Here is a 20,841-nt window from a genome sequence, read left to right as displayed (position 1 = left end):
AAAAAACCAAGATGCACGATCGGACGTTTGGCTCTCTCGTCTGTGAAAAGAAGGCTTCCCTTCTTGAGTAGTTTTAGAGAAAAAATCCTCACTGGTGTATAAAAAAAATTAAAATGCTTAATATATCACAAAATATTTATATCAAATGGTATGCTCTGTCCACCGGGAAAAAAATATAATTCCATTAATAAACTTACAAATCTTTGTAAATAATTACTGTTAATTTTACTATTTTACATTCCCCAAGTGTTTGGAAGTTGGTAACATTGCACATTCTTTTGAAAATTAATTGAAGAAAAGAAGAGTACATTTATTGGATTTATAAAATTAAAATTATAGAACTTAAAAAAAAATCTAAATATAGTTAGGAAATAAATTACTTCTTACAAAGAATTGAAAACTGCTTTCAAAAATTGCAATAAGTATGTGCAGAGAGTGAACAGAGCATACAGAGTGGGTCTTGTGTTGTTCGTAACTTTCCTTAGACCTTAAAATTATGTTAATTATTTGTCTTTTCATAATATGCACTTCAATCAGTGAACCTACCTAAAGAACTACACAAAATTCATTAAGAGACAACAGAACAAACAAATGTGTTAAAATACATTGGGGAAAAAAAGGAACTAATTGTCTAATATGAACTGAAAATATATTTATATAAAAAAAATTATCAACAGCAGAAATTAACGATGTCAATATCATTTAGTTTGCATTTGCATACAGTTGTATGATAACTGGTCACCAAAACCAGCTGTTAAATTCACTGTGAAACTTATTACGGGAACATATTGTTTTTAAAGTGTTAACAGAATCAAAATTAAAACGAAGTTTCGTAACACAATAGTACTGTGACTGCTTTGATGTTTAATTTATAACATTTTTGTAAACTACATACTACAACACTGTCAAGTTTCCAATCAAATGAAAAAAAAAAAAAAAAAAAACTCACACACAACAAAATTAATATTTGCTGCCACGTAGGTAGAAACGACACAGAAATGGATTTCTGGCAAGACTGTCAGCAATGCTATTAACTCCTCTAGAATACAACTTGACAAGCCTGAACGGCCTAAAACCAAACCGAAACATAATGAATTTGAAAAAAATTACAAATCTTTGATTGTGGCCATGCATTGCTGAGCGAGCTATATGAAAGACTGAAAGGTGGATCATCTTGGGAGCAAATTTTTTGAGTACAACAGTAAAACCTCATTACTTTAAAGTACTGTAAATAATGCACAAAGTACCAGTGTTTACAAAACTCTGCCAGATGTTTTAAATTTAATACTTATTACATCTTACATAATTTCAGCACTTGAATGAACGGTGAACTTGATGACCCATATCCTTCGTAAAGAGATTCTACTTCGTTACGTTTGGAATTCCTGTAACAAACTTGCCAGTATGACTTGCGTGTGGGGCAAAAATAATTCAAACAAGCGAGCGCGACAGCAGTAACCAGCCGAGTGTTCGGTGAGCCGCATCGGCGAGGAATCTCCAATCGAAAGTAGGTACTCGGAAAATTTAATACTTGACTCGGTACGTAGAAAGGGCGTGACACACACACTTCCACTTCCACGGGAGAAAGAGAGAGTTGGCGAAACTTTGACGAGCTTGGACTTACTTGCAAGATTAAAATGTACAAAAAAAACTGAGGTCCACGCCAGATTCGTCTAGTCTCTCCGCACCCCGGACACTGAGCGTTAACTGGACTCTGAACTGCTTCCGTTTTCTTTCGCGCCCCCTTCTTCGCGCCTCGGAGAGCTGTCGTCTTCCCTTCCGTTGATTGGACAGTTTATCTTCGCAACTTGGTCCGAGGTGGCCAACTTCCTCGGCACAAATGTTGTCCACTCGTTAGTCTTTTCATCCAGGTACTCAATGCTGTTCAAAAATGTTTTGCCTGCAAAAAAATCAATTACGTCTCAACACCTTTGTTTTTACAAAATATTCACAGCAGCAGGATGATTATAATCACTCTCTGAGACTTTTGCTATTTCCCAAGCTCTGCACAAAAATGAAATCATATTTGTTCTGGTTACCATCATGTTTCATCATAAACCATGCAATTTGTGAGCTTCTGTATGAATCAAGGATATCAAATAGTTATTTTGCTAGTTGAATAGACAACTGTAGGTAAAACATGACTACACAGCTGCACTGACAGTCTAAATGTTTATTTTTAGTACTTATCTCAAATTAAAAAAAAGTTTTCGCTAATTTATAATCATTTGAATTAAAGATGCATTAGAGAATTTTGTTTCATCATTGTGGCTAATGCTGTGCATTGCTATTACATTACTTAATCACAATGATGCAATGTATTCATGTTAAATTTTAGGTTTAGTTTATTTGATTTTAACACAATTATGTTTGAATATAACTGTGCCACAAGCATTTCCAGACTATTTTTTACTTATTATTAGGGACTAAAAATGTATTTTTTACTTATTATTGGGGACTCAAAAATTAATTGTTTTACTTATTATTAGGGACTCAACAATTTCGTGAACTGTAAAACTCACGAAAGAAAACCAAATTTCCCTGTTTTCAAAGTTTATCCACAAAATTCGAACATTTTCGATGGGAACACAGAGGAGGGTGCAGGGCAGAGCTCGCGACAAACCTGAGAACCCTCCGACGGCGTAGAGGCGGGGGCCGATGACGACCACGCCCACGTTCGCCCGCGGGGTGGTCATGCTGGGGCCGGGACTCCACGCCTGCTCCGCGGGGTCGTACACCTCCGTGCAGCTGAGCGAGTGGGTGCCGTCCGAGCCCCCCACCGCGTACAGCTTGCCTGCACACGCACACACACTTGCAGACATTCTCATAGAAACATTCTGCATGCTTATGCATTCAGGCTATTCAACTAAAAAAAATTGCCCAAAATGCATAAAATTGGTAATCAATAAGATAAATAACAAGTTCTTGACTAACATCTTATCATCAGGGACACGATTACATGGTGAATTGCAATAAAATCTATATATCACCAAAAAACATGTCCATACACCTTATAACCCCGAAATGAAAGTTAATACACCCTAAAGCACCGAAATGCAACTAGATTCATGAAATAAATTTATCGTTTTTAATAAAAACACCAACTCAATTAACAAAACAATGATAATTGAATATATTAAATTTAAAGAATGTAATTTATTTAGCATTAGGTTTGTACCGAAATGTTTGCAAAATTGTTTTGTTTTTTATCTTGCAACTGTTATTAGTAGAGCCAAGATTATATGGTTTTATGTGAAATCGCGAATTTTCACGCGAAATTCATCCCAAACCGCGAAAAATGCTAAATGTTTTCTAACCACAAATAAACACCTCAATATTGATTTAAATCGTTAACTACCGACTATTGGTTGATTGACAAAAATTCTGTTCTGTTTGTAGAAGAAATGGTCGTCATCCAACTGCAGTGTGGTGGTTATTTAATGCGTTAATTATTCATCTTAAAAAATTACAAGATATCACAAAAATTGACGATTTCACGAACAAAAAAAAAGATCGTTATCGGAGTTAGATTAGGGTTTTTAAACGCATCTAGCCACTAGAGATCACGCAATATTAACAACTGACGATCGTAAACTAAAATTAACAAGTTAACAAACACAACGTGAAAAATCTCAGTGCCTTGTTTGCTGTATCCTTTGAAAAATACACTTGAACAAAAACTGCATTAATTAAATAAATACATATGAAAATAAAATAAAAGCGAACATTGATATTTAATGATCACTTGATATTTAATGAAATTTCACTGTAACGCAATTTTGTGTGCTTGTTGAATAAGCAGTTTACCGTGAAGCCTTCATTTTCATTTCACACTTCACAGGCGAAAGAGCCAAAATCGTAACATAATCGAAGTTTTCCGATCGCTAATGAAAAAGCAACATATTGCAAGGATTTATTTATTTTACGGTACTTAAATATTTTAAATAACGCTTACCTACCCAACCCTCCCGGAAAATAAATAAATAACATTTATTTCACTGACCTGATATAACCTAACCTTTTACTTCGGGTTGAGTATATGGTTCTCTCGCCTGTAAAAAGTAGGCTTCCCGCGGTTTATTTTTTCGCTGCAACTTCAGTAAATACTAGTTTTTGGTACCTCCGGGCTTTGTTTACAAATGACGTGCATAAATGAAAGCTAAATTTCTTAATCATGCCGAAAAATAAAGCTACTGCGGCATCACGTGCTGACGAGTTTAAGAATGAGGGATTATATGTCAGTGACGGAAAAATACTTTTCTGTAAATATTGTAATTGCCGTTTGGAGTATGAACGTAAGGACACTGTAAACAAGCACATAATTAGCGACAAACATGTAAAAGCTAAACGATCCCCATGCACTTTGAAACGACAGCTTTCTATCCCAGAAGCAGGAGTGGCGCAAATATGCGCAAAAAAACAAAAGGAAGATTTTGTTCTCGAAACTGTTGAAACCTTTGTAGCTGCAGGTATTCCTCTTGAGAAACTTGACAACAGCTAGCTGACTGTATGGATGCAGAAGCATGTAAGTGGTGCTGGTGATCTTCCAACAGCGGATTGGATGAGGAAAAAGTACATTCCCCTACTTAGAGAGAAAAAAGAAGTGGAAATCAAGCAGCAGCTCTTGGGGCAAGATGTGGTCATACTCTCAGATGAAACCACTGACAAGAGTAATAATTGTGTTTTCAACATCTTGTTTAAAATTCTGAAACCAGGTGCTGAACAAGATGTTATCTTAGGGGCTTCTTGTGTCCTTGATGCAGCAAATGCTGTTTGTTGTTCTCGGGCAATGATTGATGTATGCTCCAAATATGAAGTCAAGGAAGAAAACATAATTGCGTATGTTACAGATAGTGCCAGGTACATGACAAAATCTGCTGGCACCCTTGAAGGTGTATTTGGTGACCACATGTACCACATACAATGTTGGGCCCATAAAGTAAACATTGTTGGGCAGATCTGGCAAAACAACTTGGAAGAACTGAACCTCTTCGTTTGTAAGGTAAAGATGGCCTTTCTTAACAACAGAAAGAGGAGGCATGCATACCTTCAATTTCTTCTCCAGAAACATGGAGAAAACAAGGCTCTGGTCAAGTAATTCCCCATGCCAGTTGTTACACGTTGGAACACATGGTTTGAATCTGTATCATACCTTGCACTCCATCTGCACGACATTGTGGAATTCTTTGAGCAGCTTAGCGAAGATAACTCTGGTGTTAAATATATCAAGGGACTCCAGAAGGAAGAGTTACAATGTCTTGAGGCCACTCTTACATTTGTGGCTCAAAACTGTAACACCTTTGTAGAGCTAATTAATTTTCTTGAAGGAACAAAGTATCCTACTGCTCATCAGTTGTGCACAAAATTGAGTAAACTGCAAACTACTCTTGATGTCTTGGCTAAGGGAATATTTCCTGAAAATGTTGAAGACATTTTGGCTGAAATGAAAACTGTCAACTCTGCAGCCCTTAAAGAGCAGTTCAAGAACACAGCTAAACTCAGTCTTATAAAACTGATTGATCTGGTGAACACTGATCCATCTCAACTATTTCTGGGAATCAGCGCTCTAATGAATCCTCAAAATGTAGGAAACATGTTTCTGGAATGCTTTTTCCTCCACACGAATATTGGGAACCTACCTTTCCTTTGCAAGGTGCAGAAGACCTCTGTAGCGACAGGCTACATAACACTCCAAAACCTGGTTTCCCAAGAGCAGAAAAAAACCGCATGTGAACTACATAGACATGGTGGACATACTATGTAAAATGAAAGAGGATTATCCTGAATTTGCAGCTGCTGCTTTAAAGTTAATATGGATACCTGTAACGAATGTGGACTCAGAAAGATCTTTTTCTAAGTATTCTGTAGTTGTAAGTGACAGAAGAAGATCTCTAAAACCAGAGAATGCTGAACTGCTGACAATGGTGGCTTTTTCCTAAGCTTAATTATATTGCATTTATAGAACAAAAGTTTAACTGTAGTTTCTATTTTAATTAATTTAGACTCTCTCCTGAATTTAGGAACAGTACTTACCTGCATAAGAATACTGAATATTTTAGTTGTTAATTTTGTATGTACTCTCAACATAGTATTGTTTAATGTGCATATTTTAAGTCTCTAACCACGAATTATTGAAGCATTTGATCAAGGCAGCTCTGCTAGGTGTGTACATGTTATTACATGTGTTTTAATTTTTTATGACGATAAAGACGAAATCCACAATTCTTAATGACGAAAAGTCCTTTTTCATAACACCATAAAATCTTGGCTCTAGTTATTAGTACCTCATTTTTACATTACAACATTGGTACAATTCCCAAAAAATAAAAAAATTTCCTATTTATTTTTATTTTTCCAAGTACATAGTTACCTTAAGTGTATTAAAAATCATTATAATGTAAGTATTCCAAAAATGTATCAATATCAGTCAAAATGAATTATTTTTCATGAAATAAGTCTAATGAAAGAGTGTCATTTGTGTAATATTATGCTATCTTTATGAATAAACAAAATTCATAAAAAATAAAAACCCTGAATGTACTTTTTTAAGAATGAAATTGGCCTAGAAATAAAACCACAATCTTATCTACTTATCGTGACTACATCGATCAGGCAGGGATCCTGGTCGCTTAGGCCGTTGCTGCCCAGTGCCGATCACGTGACCCTTTTTTCCACGGACGCGGTGCCAGTGTAAGAAACAAGTGAAGTGCAGCAAGTAGAACGTCCCACGCGGGCGGCTATCAGATGACGTCATTGTGTTAATTCACCAGGGTTTAGTGTATCATTCCACCATATGTCAATGTAACTCAAATGTATTTTTAGACGTTTTTTAGATTGCCATGTTGTTTAAGTAATTAAATAACTAATCCACTGTGTGCTTTAGACCACAAAAATAGCCTGAACCATCTTTTTTGCTTTCTAAACTTTTTGCTCGCAAATGGTGACACCGCGCGGCACGGCACGGCACGGCACGGCACGGCGAGGAGCTAGCTCAGTCGTCATTCACCCGGCACCGAGGTCAGACGCGCTCACGCACCGCGGAGCTTCACCTTGCTGCAACCGACATTAGCTGCAACAGAGCAAGTTTACCATCTACCTTTTCTCAGAACTCCGCGGTCGGCCTCCATTCAGCTCGAGTTAAAGCCTCGGCCGCGTAACCTAATTTTATCAGTGTCTCGACGTTCTCGTGGTTTGATCATCGAAATCTTTTAGTCGAAGGGCCACACGGCGTAGACCCCCTCCTCGGTCTCCCGTGGACCGACCACAGGTCTTGGAACTTTGCCTGCTCTGGGCTGCCTACGGGCTGAACATGCTCACCGCTCACCATCTGTTAATTGAACTTGGGACTTCTAAGATGGGTAATGTAGTGAACACGCGGGAATCATACCTACAGGGTCCCTCTGCCCAAGCAAAATACTTAATCATTGCTCACTTCTAGTATGGTGTATTCATCGCTTCGTGTGCATACAGTGTTGGTGTCAAATTGTGTAACTATTTAGAAACATCGACTCCGCGCAAACAAAGGCTTTCAAGACCACGGGCTACCTCACAGACTTCCGTGTTCGGTAGTGAATATGCACTGATTCAGTCTTTCGTACGATCACTTAAACCCGTTTAACTTCCGTGTGGCACGAACATCCACGCCGCACTCAGCCGTTATTGTGTACGTCACCTTTAAGGGCGAGATCCAGAGCTAATCGGATCACTGCTAGTCAGCGATAGTGTGTCGGAACATGCCTCGGCACTCATACGTGGAAGGCCAGTTACGTGGTTAGCACCTTGTAAAGGGTAGTTTTTGTACTAAAAAGTCATACCAGACTCGGCTAGTCATTTCTCACGGCATACTTGCTGCAACGTCTCATCTATTTTCAGCCACATGGCCCACACCTACCCCCTGAGAAACTGCGAGTTGGCCAGTCAGCCCACGGGCCTCAAAACCGCAACTAACTTTCATCTGAGAACAGGAATGTCAATCGCATCCGAAAATAAACCTTGCAATTTGTGACACGTAGTATAATTAATTTTGCTAAACTAGTATAAGAATTGACAAAGTTTGTAAACTATTTGTGGTTATAGTGTTTCCACGGTTTTGTGATTTACTCACGGTAAGGATCAGTGACGTTGACACAAAACTCGAAAGGCTCGAGTTGGCCTAGAGGTTTAATAAACCATTGTGTGGCTACAACAATATATTACAAATAAAATTTAAAAGGAATTGATAGCATGCACGTTCCTTCAAAAACAGTAAAAAAAATCTTATTTTATTTTTTAATCCAGGCGCTAGTAAACAATGCACCAAAATTAAACAATCCAGAATCGCAGTCTCATACTTACCACCAAAAACTGCCAGCCCGCAACCCCTCCTGGCAGTTATCATGTTCTGCAGGTAAGACCAAGTGTCCACCTGAGGATCGTAAACCTCGACAGAGTTCAGACAGTTCCACGCGTCGCAGCCGCCGGCGGCATACACCATGCCACCCATCGCACAGACACCCGCCTGGTACCGTCCTAGGGAGGGGAAAACAACATTCCTTAAGGGCGTGCCTCCCTTTTCAGGTCCTGAGTTTATATTTACAGTATTTTCAGATAAACTTGTAGACTTTTTCAATTGTTTAACTTTCACGAAATTAAAAAAATATATACAGTGCCTACTTTTCGCATAATTAGCTGTCAAAGTTACATTTTTAATAGGGATGGGGCGACCGAATCCAATATCCGCCGAATCCGCCGAATCCTAGGGATTCGAAGCTTCGGCAGGTCTGATATAGGATTCGTCAAAGGATTCGGTTTTTTACTATTTACGGAAAAAATAATACAGTAAAACTCGCTTACGAGGTCCCGCATGGTAGGTTTTTCCGTATAAAGCGTTTAAATTGCCCGAGGTCTCATAATTTACGCCGTTAAATGTGTGATATAAAGTCCGTTAAAATTTTTTCTGAAACTTGCTGTCTCAAATAATAGTGCATGTAAATATGAAGAAAAAACAAATGAACAACAACATATGAAGAAATATGGATGATGTACCATAATTACAGTACAAACCCAATAGTTTTTTTAAGATAATTACCATAAAAAGAACAAGATTCTTTGTAGAATACCATAATTACTACAGAAGCATGATAGCTACCATATTTGCACTATAGTTACCGTAACAACCGAGATGTATATTTACTGTGATAGTAATGTATTATTTATGACATATTAAATTAAAGAACATTGTTGAAAAAAAAAAGGATGTTAAACTTTGATATGTACGGTTGGCGTGTTGCTAAGAAATAATGCGATCTGAAAGAATGCAGTACTACTACGAAAAGTGAAAATGGTACTCGTGGATTTTTAGGTTATGGCAGTCTCGTTTTTCAGTAATATCAGCCGAAAATTAACAAGCGTACTGTATCGGAAGTCGGCAGAAATGCCGATTCAACTAAATATTGGCAAAATCGGCTTCTTAAGTACAGCTCTATATTTGATGACATGAGTAAACATATTTCAGACTTCAGGATATTGAAAAAGACTTTAATTTCCATGTAGGTTTATTGTGTGTATGTTTTTTTTGCAAGTGTAAATTTAATTAAGTAAAATGCTTTTATTTTTATTACTTTCAATTGATTAAACTTTAATGACCAGTTACAGATATTTATGACACTAATTTTGAGGTTAAGCAATTTTACTAAAGCATTCCAGCCACGCAGGTTGCCAGCGAGAGATGCTTCTCTTCTGCTGGAAACACTATCTCATCTCCAATCGTAGAGCTAATTTAACTCCTGAACTTGCAGAACAAATTATTGTTCTGCATGATAGATTAAAGAACAGAATTTAATACTCTGTGACAATCTCTCTCAGAATTATTGTGAGGAAAAGTGGAAATGTTGAAACAATGTGAATGTACTTTTCAAACAACAAGATTTTTGGTGCTAAGTTTGTTGAAGCTCAGTAAGGACTCCAGAAAAATTGACAAGGATGAAATTTTTCCAAAGATATGTTACATTTACACAAACATATACTTGGTTATGTTAGTTGGATGATATCAGTTACTAATGAACCAATGGAAACAGGTAAGATTCAATGGAAAAAAATGTTATTTTTTTTCTAGCAGTGCAAAATGTAAACACACTATGTGAATAGTTACCCAAAATAATAATAAATAATAAGCCCACTTCATTTTAATACTTTATTCAAACATTACACTAAGTTTAAGATAAAAATAATTTCCCAAAAGTGTAACTGTACCACAAAAGCTCGAGCTCGGCTCGAAGTAAAATTCTTAGGCTCGCAGACCTCTAGTTATTTATAGAAAAAATCCTAACCGCTAATCTGTACTAAAACTGAAATTTCTCAAGAAAAAATTATTGTCTTTATATACACTTATACCAGAAATGTACCAAACTACATGTAATAAAGTCAAGGGACTTTTAGTGCAAGCAGAATACATATCACTTACATTAGATATGTGGATATCATCTGTTAAAAGATTCAGGTTTGGGTTCGAGATTCGGCAAATCCAGTCTAGGATTTGAGTTAGGATTCGGATTCGAGGAAATCAGGATTCACCCCATCCCTAATTTTTAACATTTTTGGGTTGTACATATAAGGATAATTTAATTTATTGCAGAACTGAAACTTTTTAGGTTTAACTGCAATGCCACTGGCTACTTCAGGATATGTTTTGCATTTCCATCACAAAAACTCATTTCATGTTTCTTGGCTGTCAAAATCGTAACAAATTTTTGAATAATGAAATGCCAGGTAAAATTAACGAATATTTTCTGGAAGAAATTCGAAGTGGCCTACCCATCTGCAGGGGGGCGATCTGGGTCCACGACGCGTCCACGGGGTCGTACACATCGCACTGGCGGATGCCCACCTGGCCGTTCCAGCCCCCCACGCAGTAGATCTTGTCGTCCAGGTCGCACACGCCTGCAACACCAGAGTCCCCGCTCGTTCAGAGCGCGCGTCCTTTCCGCTCCGCCGACGCGACTCTACCTCTAGTCAAAAGCAGTCGGGGCAGAAAAAATAAACTGAAAAAAACAAAACACTACGGCCAGCACGGCGGAAACACACCAGAGCTCCGCTAGTCTGACTGTTACGTTCGAGCTTGCGAGAGCGTGCGATCCCCAACTGCGGAGCGTGAAGACGTCTTAAAAATATTACGAAGCATCGACAACAGTCTCAGACAGCATACTTTTCATTAAGCACAGTTTGCACTCTAAAATAATTAAGTATATTAGAATTTTACTACCTAACAAAAACCACCATCTGTTGTAGTAGGCATGCCTCAAACTATTAGCAGATAATATGAAGCACCCAAGTGAACATGAAAATAGAAACTAGGGAAATCGTTTAAATGTTATTAAGAATACGAGGGTCTGGACAAGACAGACAATTTCTTGAAAAGCATTTTGTTGCTGAACAAAAGCGTTATACAAAGAGCTACCCAAAAATTAAGAATCCTACGACTATCCACTTAAAAAAATTTGGCTACCTATAAAATAACTTCTCACTTTCATATATACTATACTATACAGGGAAAAACACATGCACCTAATCAATTTATTTTACCAGAAAACATATTAGTTTTTCAAGTAAACCCCAATATCATACTTCCAGTTTATCCAACTATGTTTTCACACTGTCCAATTTTAAATGGACTTCAAAATTTGACAATTTTATTTTGAATTATTTAAATTTATATAAACCCTTAGCCTTTACAGACGACTAATGTTTGTCTAACAACATGTTTGTGATGATAGCACACATGTATTTATTTATTTATTTTTAATTGGTAAATGTTTCATATGTCTTTTTTTTATCATTTAGAATTTAAACAGCCATACATAATTATTTTGAATAACCTTATGATAAATATATGTTGAGTAAAGTCTCAAGATCTATTTTGTTGAATAATCATAAATCATGAACAAAGCTGTTAAGAATACTTTACAGTTCAGAGTAAGAGAGCTCTGGGAAGACTGGCACACTGCAAAAAAGGATAAAAACACTGAAATGTGTCAAGAATGACAAAATTTAAACACAACAGTCCCCAAAACCAAACCCAAATCTCTATACGATAACCAATGCATTTCCACAGCTATTAGCTTGAAAATGCAGGTTCAATACTATACAAAAAAAACCCTCCCAAGTTCTTTCTTTTCAAATACCATATTTCAACACACAATCCCACAACAAATTACAATATTGCCCCAATAAATAAAACAATTAAAATAAGTTAACAGAATTTTGATTAGAAAGTGAGAGGGTTTCACTGAAGTAACACCCCTGAAAAAGTCTGCAATTCCTATATATAGTAACTAGTTTTTTTAGACTGTTTATTTCAGCAAACAAGAGTTATGTAAGTTTGATCATGAAAAATAATGACAAGTTTATTTGCAGAAACAAAATGAAAATTCACATATTAAAAAAATATTAAATCCCAACTAAATTTTTAACTGTGAAGTAAGTTTAATTATTATACCTAATGAATCAAAACGATCAATCATTTTTCTAAAATTTCATTATTGTGATGCAGCATTTTGTTCATTAACTCCACAACAAAACCTGGATTGAAATGAAAGCAAAGTCATTTTCAGAAGTAGTAGAGTACCCCTGAAAAATATTTAATCATGATCTGAAAACTGCCAATTTTCTTCATGAACAAACAAGACATGTTATATACTACGATCAAATTCATATAGCTGAATACATCATTCTCAGGAGCATTTCCCGGATCTAAAGTTCTGTCTTGAGAAAAGTACTGAGCTGGACAATCTTCTACTCACCAAGGATTTGTGGAGAAGAAACTATTTAGAAGTTTTCTGTTCCGAGCGTCAGGCTGCTAGCGCACCACACGTTGTAATGTTATGGTGGTAAGGCAACATCACAATCATCACACTGCTACATTTTTGCCCCCCAAGAGACAGTATTTTCCTGGTATAGTAAAAACACACATCATTTCTAAACACTCACATTCAAAGAACGACAAAAAAAAAAAAGCAGGCGGAGAAACAGGATGACGAGCCAAAACACAAACTGTTGAGTTTCGGAAATTAAGTGCCGAACTGAAACTGTGGTTGCCGATGAAATGCAAACGGCATCAAACAATCCTCACCAATTCCTTGTGAAAACTGGGCCTCTTGAGTGCATGCATATCGCAGAAGACAAAAACAAAAAAGAAAAAGGAATGAGAATACAGCAAATTCTGTCTGATAACAGAATTGTTATTTACAATCTGCAACACAAGAGGTGCTTCCAAGACAAGACAATCAGCAGAATCAATTTCTTGGATGAGAACACAACATATACACCATTATTCAATTGTTTAAAAATTGTTTTAATAAGAAACTAGATTTAATAGTAAGGTCTGGACATCGCCCAGGTATTGATATTGAAGAACTGGAATTCCCAGATTTTTTGGACGGAATTCTTCTGGAGACAAAATCTTACAACCATTCAACCACACACAATCTATACCAGCAAAAAACTGCACTATTTGCATGTCAAATTACAATAATGTTAACCAACCCCAATGAGTTACACCAATGACTTTAAATACATATTATAAGCAATTAAATTTTGTGCAATTATGTAACAGTGTAATGTGCAACATGACTTTTAGAACCGACATTACACAAAAAAAAAACTTCTGTTATCAGCAATCCTCAGTAGTATACAGTGCTGCGAGAATTATAAAAAAATAAATTTTTTACAACTTACGGCTAACCACCTGAGATACTCACAGCACAGACTAAATATTTTTAAAGGTGAATATACAATAGGTCAGTCATTTGACTATAAAAATTTTCAAATTATCGATACCGAAACCAAAATATGACCCTATTCAGTACTAGAAATAAGCAACTAGGTTCACGTAGGGTATTAAATGGGAAAAAGATAACTTTATTCGAACAAAGATTTAAATAAATAGAACAAATAATTGTGATGGTGATGTTAACTTGACAAGCGATGCAGACCAAGGATTGCTGGTTTACAAACCACTTGAACATCTCTGTTAACGGCCAATAAAGTCATGTTTGCTGTTGCTCCTGTGACTGCACCAACACATTACAACCGCTAACATTGTGGTTAAAACGTTAAGTGCTAAGTCTAGAGCCACAGCACTCTCTTCATGAAACTCTTAGATGCAACCTTTTCTTCTTGGGTTCGACAATTGCTGAAAAGTAAAATAGGAGAAAAAAATGTTTTAATTCTTGAGAGCAATTATACAAAAGTACACTATCTCCTATTTTTAAATATAGTATTTACAAGTACAGTCACCAACATTCAAAAAATAAGTGTGCTAGATATCTAAGAGGAAGGACCACACTTTATCACTGCACACAAGGTGCAAAAACATACTAAAAATTTGAATTCGGAACTGTTTGTAACTTACCAGAAATTTGTAACATTCTTAGAAAGTCCTTTCTCCTAAATAACTGCAATCATAATTATAAAATTAAATTCATCACTTGCTCTATTTCCAGGGTGAAGTCTACAATGCTTGGTACAAATTCTGAGTTATTACTTACGTTAAGAGAGTGCAAGATTGTAGACGAACCTAGAAAGAGCTTAATGTTTAAAGAAACCTTTTCTTGATAAAAGTATATAGTAAACAGCACATACCATTGCCTGTTTTACCTTGCGTGTAACTGGTGAGCCGCGACACACCATGGAAAATGCTCCTGAACATTTACCGTTTCATTATCTAATAGCCTGAACAGAAGAAACGTTGATTGTCTTCCTAGCTATTGCTAGAATGATTTACAATGTCTTCCACTTTTAGCATGAGACACAAACATAAGCAGGAACTTGGTAACACACTAAAATGTTACTGCCAGAAAATTTTGATAAATTTCCTTGCTTATTAACTTAATTTTTTTAACAATTGCATTAGAAATTACAATGGTTGTAGTGAGTCAAAGTAAATATGTAAAACTTAAATCCCTTTTATCGTTAGTCGGTCCCCAAGATAAAACAAACAGGAATTCCTATGCACCAATGAAATTCCAGAATTTAAAATATTAGGTATAATTTAAGACAACTACTTTCAAAATATAAATTTAAAAAAACCATTATAGGAAATTTTAAATTTGTAAAAACAGCAAATAAAAAAATAACAATATCAGCCCCTAGTCATACATTTAATGAGCTTAACATTTGAAGAAGAAAAAAAAGTTCCGCTACTTTTTGTGCTAAAAATACTGATTGTGAGTTCATCTTCTATATGTTCACACAACATTCATCCGATTGTGTTGAAACTTTGCACACTTAATCTTCAAAACAAGGAGGTGGTCACTGTCTAAATGAGATTTCGATAAACAAAAACCTTAAAGCATAATTCTATCATTCTTGGTGAAATCTCACCATTCCATCATCTTAGTACAGACTAACCACGAAAGAATGTTGGCTATTAAATGTAGTTCACTCGACATGAGACAGAGTTAGCGCACTCTATACAGTAAACTTGATCAAATATGAATATGCTGCAGATAAGACTTGGGTTGAAAACATCTTTGAAAGAAACTTTACACATCACTAACTTCGTGTTTCTGTAAGTAACCGGTAATATCCTGACAAAAAGTGGTTTTAAAATTTAAAACACATATTTTCATAACAGAAAAGAAGTTTATGGACCAAAAAATAAAACAAAAATAAAAATAACTTATCTAATTATTGGTGGGAACGAAACATTTGACCATATTGAATGGGAAATCGTAATGGTAATTACCGTACTGTCTAGGTGAGATTCTGATAAAACCTAACCTTAAAACAGAATTTATTTATTCTTGATAAAATTTTGTCATTGCACTTACTCATCGTTTATCCGATCTCTATGAAATTTTGCACGCTTGACCTTTAAAACCATGGAAGTATTAGTCTATGGAATGGTTGTCTGTTCTGAAGTACCTCATGTAGTAGCTGTATTAAAGCTAATATACTATTAATGTGTTCAATACCTTGAAAAGAACTCTCTAGGAAGAATCATTACTATCCCATCATGAAGTGAATATTGCTAAAGAAACATAATACCAACACATCTGAAAGAAATTAGGGTTAAACTTCATTATAACCAAATTTTTTTTTGCTATGCAGAAGCGAAAAAAGGGATAAGACTTTCTCATTTTGACCTCAAGAGAGAGATACGTGAACAGAGAGGTATAGAGAGATAGCTATACAAAGAGATAAAAATGAAGGCTTAGAGATTTAGAGAATTATACAGCTATATTTATATAAATAGATAGATATATATGAAGATGCCTATCAAAATATATACGAATATATACATGGTGAGATATAAGGATATATAGATCGAGATAGGGAGACAGATATATGGAGTGAAATGGAGAGATGAATAAAAAGAGATAGGTAGAGAGATGCTTTGTATGTGTGTAAGAATTTTAAATAAATTACAAAGAGGCATTGCAACACATAACAGGCATTAGCTAGTTTTCATTGTTTACAATAAAAAAAACTGTAACTGAATTTAACTATATGAACTGCTCTGAAAGAACTATTAAAATTAGAAAAAAAATTTGGTATTGGTGTAAACTGGTAGCTAAAATGAAACACTGTTATAGAATTGAAAGTTATGAATCATAATACGAAGCATTTGAAACCACATCGCAGAAGTTACAAAAGTGGAAGACATTTGCAACACGTATTGAGAAAACAAGCACAGAAAACCAACATGCATCTCTGTGTCACTTTCCACACAAAAGCAAAGCGAAGGAAAATGCCAGCTCTCAAAATATTTTTTTACTCCAGAACTGAAATTCTAGAGGGTTTGATTAGCGAGAGAGAGTAATAGCTTTGAATATATATACTGTATAGAAGTCGCGAGTGGATAGGATTTACTCTACGTTTTTCAGAAGCGTATGATGAGCAGCTTGGGAACTTCACCGCTGCAGGGTGCTGCCGTAACGCCCTGTATCGTCTTAGGTTGTTATTTACACGTTAGAGCGCAGCACTGTCGCCCGCTGTCATTCCCCCGCACACCCCCCAACCCATCATTCACTGCAGCTCGAGTTCGTTCAACGGGAGGGGGGGAAGGGGTGTTTGAAGAGTTCGACACTTGTCCGCCAGGGACCACCACAAGTCAATGCCCTGGAGATGGTGGCGATCGCGGCGGCGAATCAACCAACTACCTCAGAACCGTATTAGAAATTTGAACCTGGGCTGGCGACTTCTATACAGTATATATATTCAGAGGTAATAGTCGCTTATCGACACGACGGGAGACCGCGAACACGACGAGAGCTGGCATCTCTCCGAGGACACGGTACCGAACCTGCCTGCCGCCGGGCGTCGGAGCGCCACTTGCCTGTGTTGCAGCGGGCCAGGGGGAGGGAGGTGACTCTGGACCACCGCCTCGCCGCGGGGTCGTACATCTCGACTGTGGCCAGCTCGCTGGTGCCGTTGCTGCCGCCGACAGCGTACACGCGCCCCTTCACCACGGCCACGTCGAAGCGCCCGCGCGCCTCCCTCATGGGCGCCAGGGACACCCACAGGTTCGTGTCCGGGTCGTAGCACTCCACCTCCTTGAGGCACTCCCCGCGGTCGTACCCGCCTGCGCACACACACACACACACACGACTTCACGCCAGGGTGTCCACAAGGGAAAAATATCTCGCACCAACTTAACAGAGAAAAAAGTACTAGATTTGAAAAAAAAAGTAATAAATAGAAACCAAAAAAATTCGCGAATTCATTTCACGACAGGCTAAAAATACTAATGGTTACACCTCAGCGCTGCCTCTGCCATTGGCTCACAACTCACCTGGATGACTCTGGGCCAATGAGAAACACCCGACCAAAGCTTTATAAGAATCACAGGCTGCTACGCTGGGACGTCTCACAAGACAGCAGCCAACAAGTGGGTGAGATTTGACCAAGTGTACGTAGAACTGTGGAGTTCATCCTGGAGGTCATTGAACCCGCGAATTTTTCCGGTCCCTAGTTATAAATTATAATTTGTTATGGTTTTAACAATTTAGGAAGTTATTATGACATTGTAATGCTCGAACTTAAATATATCACACCAAACAAACACACATTCCATAATTTTTTAAAAATAACTACGCTTAATAATAAAACATATTGGAGTTACTGTAATAATATTATATTAAAGAAAAAAGTACTAGATCTGTACTTGACCACTAAAAAAACTTATTAAAGTACTAGATCTAGCACGAAAGTACTAACTGTGGACACCTTGCTTCACGCTCGTGCCGTTACATGACTTACAACACTAGCGCAGGCAACAAAATTACTAGTAGCAAACTCTTTAACTATTTTTTGTTGGAGAAAATGATGTTCACAAATGAAAATTGATTCTACTATAATATTCAAATAAATGTGAATAAAGACATACCATAAATAAATAATTTAATTTAATAAATATATTATGGGTGGCCAAGTTTTTTTTTTGGCTGGTTTGGTACTAGTTTAGTTTTACAACAAAAACCTCAGTTTTCAGTAATTGCTGTTATGGAAAAAAAAAAACTTTATTCTTAAGTACTAAACTTAAAACATAACGAGGTTCGATGAGTTAAAACTTCTTTCATAAAAGAATTTCAATAACACAGAAAAGAGTAGTACACTATTTACACTCGCCGAAAATTTCATTTTATGCTAAAACATTATTTTATAAGTATTACACTAACCTCAAACCCATGAAAGACTCGCAGCTGCAGGTGTCCATATCCTGACGGCAAAGATACGTTCTCATTTTCTGTTTCTGCATTACCGGCTCTCATTCACATATTTTTCTATAATTCTATATAATTTGTCTTCTCGATAGTCCACAGTTTAACGTGCTTTGTTTTGCAACAAATTATTTTTCGCTTGCATGCTTTGTTTAAATTGTATTTGGCCCTTAATGTATAAATGGCCACTAATGTATTTGTTTTGTGTCCAGCAGAATGGACGTTTCATCAACATTACAGATAGTGAATTAACAGCAAACTTACAAAATTAACTGGAAACAAATAATTAAAAAGTTGGTTTCAAGTCTGGTATTTTACAAGAACACACACTTGAACCAAATAATTAAGGAACACCCACAGATATATATATATATATATAATTTTTAAATATATAGTAAGTACGTCTAGTCAGGGTTTTATTGGTACACATTCGAAGATGTGGTAATTCAACACACTGACAAATGCACCAAGGCAGGTGAACCAGGGAAATTTACGAAGAGTGAGACCGATAATACTTTCACGTAAAGAAATGGTAATGACCCAGCAAACCCTCGTTATATTTTTGGTTTAAGCATTCGGACTCGGGCCTACTTCCAGCCGGACGACCTCCCGAGCTAGAACTGGAGACGAGGAGCGTGTTGTCCAGGTTCCTTGGCGAGTGTAAAGAGTTTATGTGTTACTGAAATACTTTCAAGGAAAGAAATGGTAATGACCCAGTTAACCCTCGTTATATCTTTGGTTTAAGCATTCAGATGACTTCCCAAGCTAGAGCTAAGAACGGGAGCTGTTTTGACTGTGGACTGATAACACCATCTTCCTGACAGAACGACTTACTGCGGCGGCGCAATAACAAAGACTGAATAGTTGCCGGCACTGCCAGCTAGTGGCGCTACCGCAGCCAGTAGCGCGGGAAGTTCAAACACAGTCTTGATATGAGGAATGTCTCAAAGTCCCAACATATTTACACAAATTTAAAAACATCACAAGTCCAAACAGGAGCACTGACCACAGACGAGGAGCGCGCCGTCCAGGTTGGCGCAGCCCACGGAGCACTTGACGGAGCTCATGCTGGCCAGCAGGCAGTACAGGTCTGGCTTCTCCTCGCTGGCCGGCCGGCTGGCCTCCGGCGTGCTCACGGGCGAGGGGCTGGACGGCCGGTTCAGGCGCAGCTGCACCGACATGGTGGCCAGCTGCCCGCTCAGCGTCACCAGCGCCATGAACGTGTGGTCTGCCCGCCCACACATCGCAATCAGCAAGGGGAGGGTGCAGTAGGTTACAGGCAAACAGTATACGAGTCGTGCATTTCCAAAACCGGCCATCTCCCTCAGAACAGTTTTGAGAGAAATCGAGGAAAACTGTTCACTCAACTCCATGATGTGGCAATCAAGACGGTTTATTAAACGAATATGGCCGCTTTTGTAATTAACTGCTCCTAATTCACTGTGGGTTACCATGGAATTTGATTTTCTAGAACAAAACCATTTTTTTTTTGTGGAGATGGCCGGTTTTGGAAATACACGACACATATTAAACGCACACCACACAACCCCAACATTACAATCCACAGACATTACAAGGGTACAAGCAGTTTAGGGAGGGTGCAGTAGGTTACAGCAAACAGTATATTAAACGCACACCACACAACCCCAACATTACAATCCACAGACAGACATTGCAAGGGGACAAGCCGTTTAGGGAGGGTGTCGTAGCTTACAAGCAAACAGTGTACGAGTCGTGTATTTCCCGAACCGGCCATCTCCCTCAGAACAGTTTTGAGAGAAATCGAGGAAAACTGTTCACTCAGTTCCATGATGTGGCATTCAAGACGGTTTATTAAACGAATATGGCCGCTGTTGTAACTAACTGCTCCTTATTCACTGTGGGTTACCATGGAATTTGATTTTCTAGAAAAAAAAAAAACAATTTTTTTTGTGGAGATGGCCAGTTTTGGAAATACACGACTCATTATTAAACGCACACCACACAACCCCAACATTACAATCCAGACATTTTTATGGATATTCGCACACCACTAATAACCGAGTATTGATATGTTTGCATCTCATGACTTAACCTCATACTGTGCTTTGCATACTAGCAATTTCATAGATTTTGTCACTGTAGATCCTCAAAGTGAGCTTAG

General features: G+C 37.4%; 1 protein-coding gene across 5 annotated transcripts in view; it reads right to left on the bottom strand.

Moving 5' to 3' along the window:
- Positions 1 to 844: 844 nt before the first annotated feature.
- Positions 845 to 20,841, bottom strand: part of LOC134528584 (influenza virus NS1A-binding protein-like) — a 145,497-nt gene continuing 125,500 nt past the window's right edge. For all 5 annotated transcript variants that reach the window (XM_063362335.1, XM_063362334.1, XM_063362331.1 and 2 more), the window contains 6 exons: positions 19,705 to 19,926; positions 17,315 to 17,560; positions 10,792 to 10,917; positions 8,335 to 8,508; positions 2,624 to 2,794; positions 845 to 1,900 (listed from right to left, as the gene is read on the bottom strand). In XM_063362335.1, coding sequence (XP_063218405.1) covers positions 1,704 to 1,900; positions 2,624 to 2,794; positions 8,335 to 8,508; positions 10,792 to 10,917; positions 17,315 to 17,560; positions 19,705 to 19,926 — 1,136 coding nt within the window. In that variant the 3' untranslated portion in view covers positions 845 to 1,703. The remainder of the gene's footprint in view (positions 1,901 to 2,623; positions 2,795 to 8,334; positions 8,509 to 10,791; positions 10,918 to 17,314; positions 17,561 to 19,704; positions 19,927 to 20,841) is intronic.

Source organism: Bacillus rossius, chromosome 1 (assembly GCF_032445375.1).
Source record: "Bacillus rossius redtenbacheri isolate Brsri chromosome 1, Brsri_v3, whole genome shotgun sequence".
Lineage (NCBI taxonomy): Eukaryota > Metazoa > Arthropoda > Insecta > Phasmatodea > Bacillidae > Bacillus > Bacillus rossius.
The sequence above is the reverse complement of the archived record's forward strand: the minus strand, read 5'-3'. Positions and strand labels throughout refer to the sequence as shown.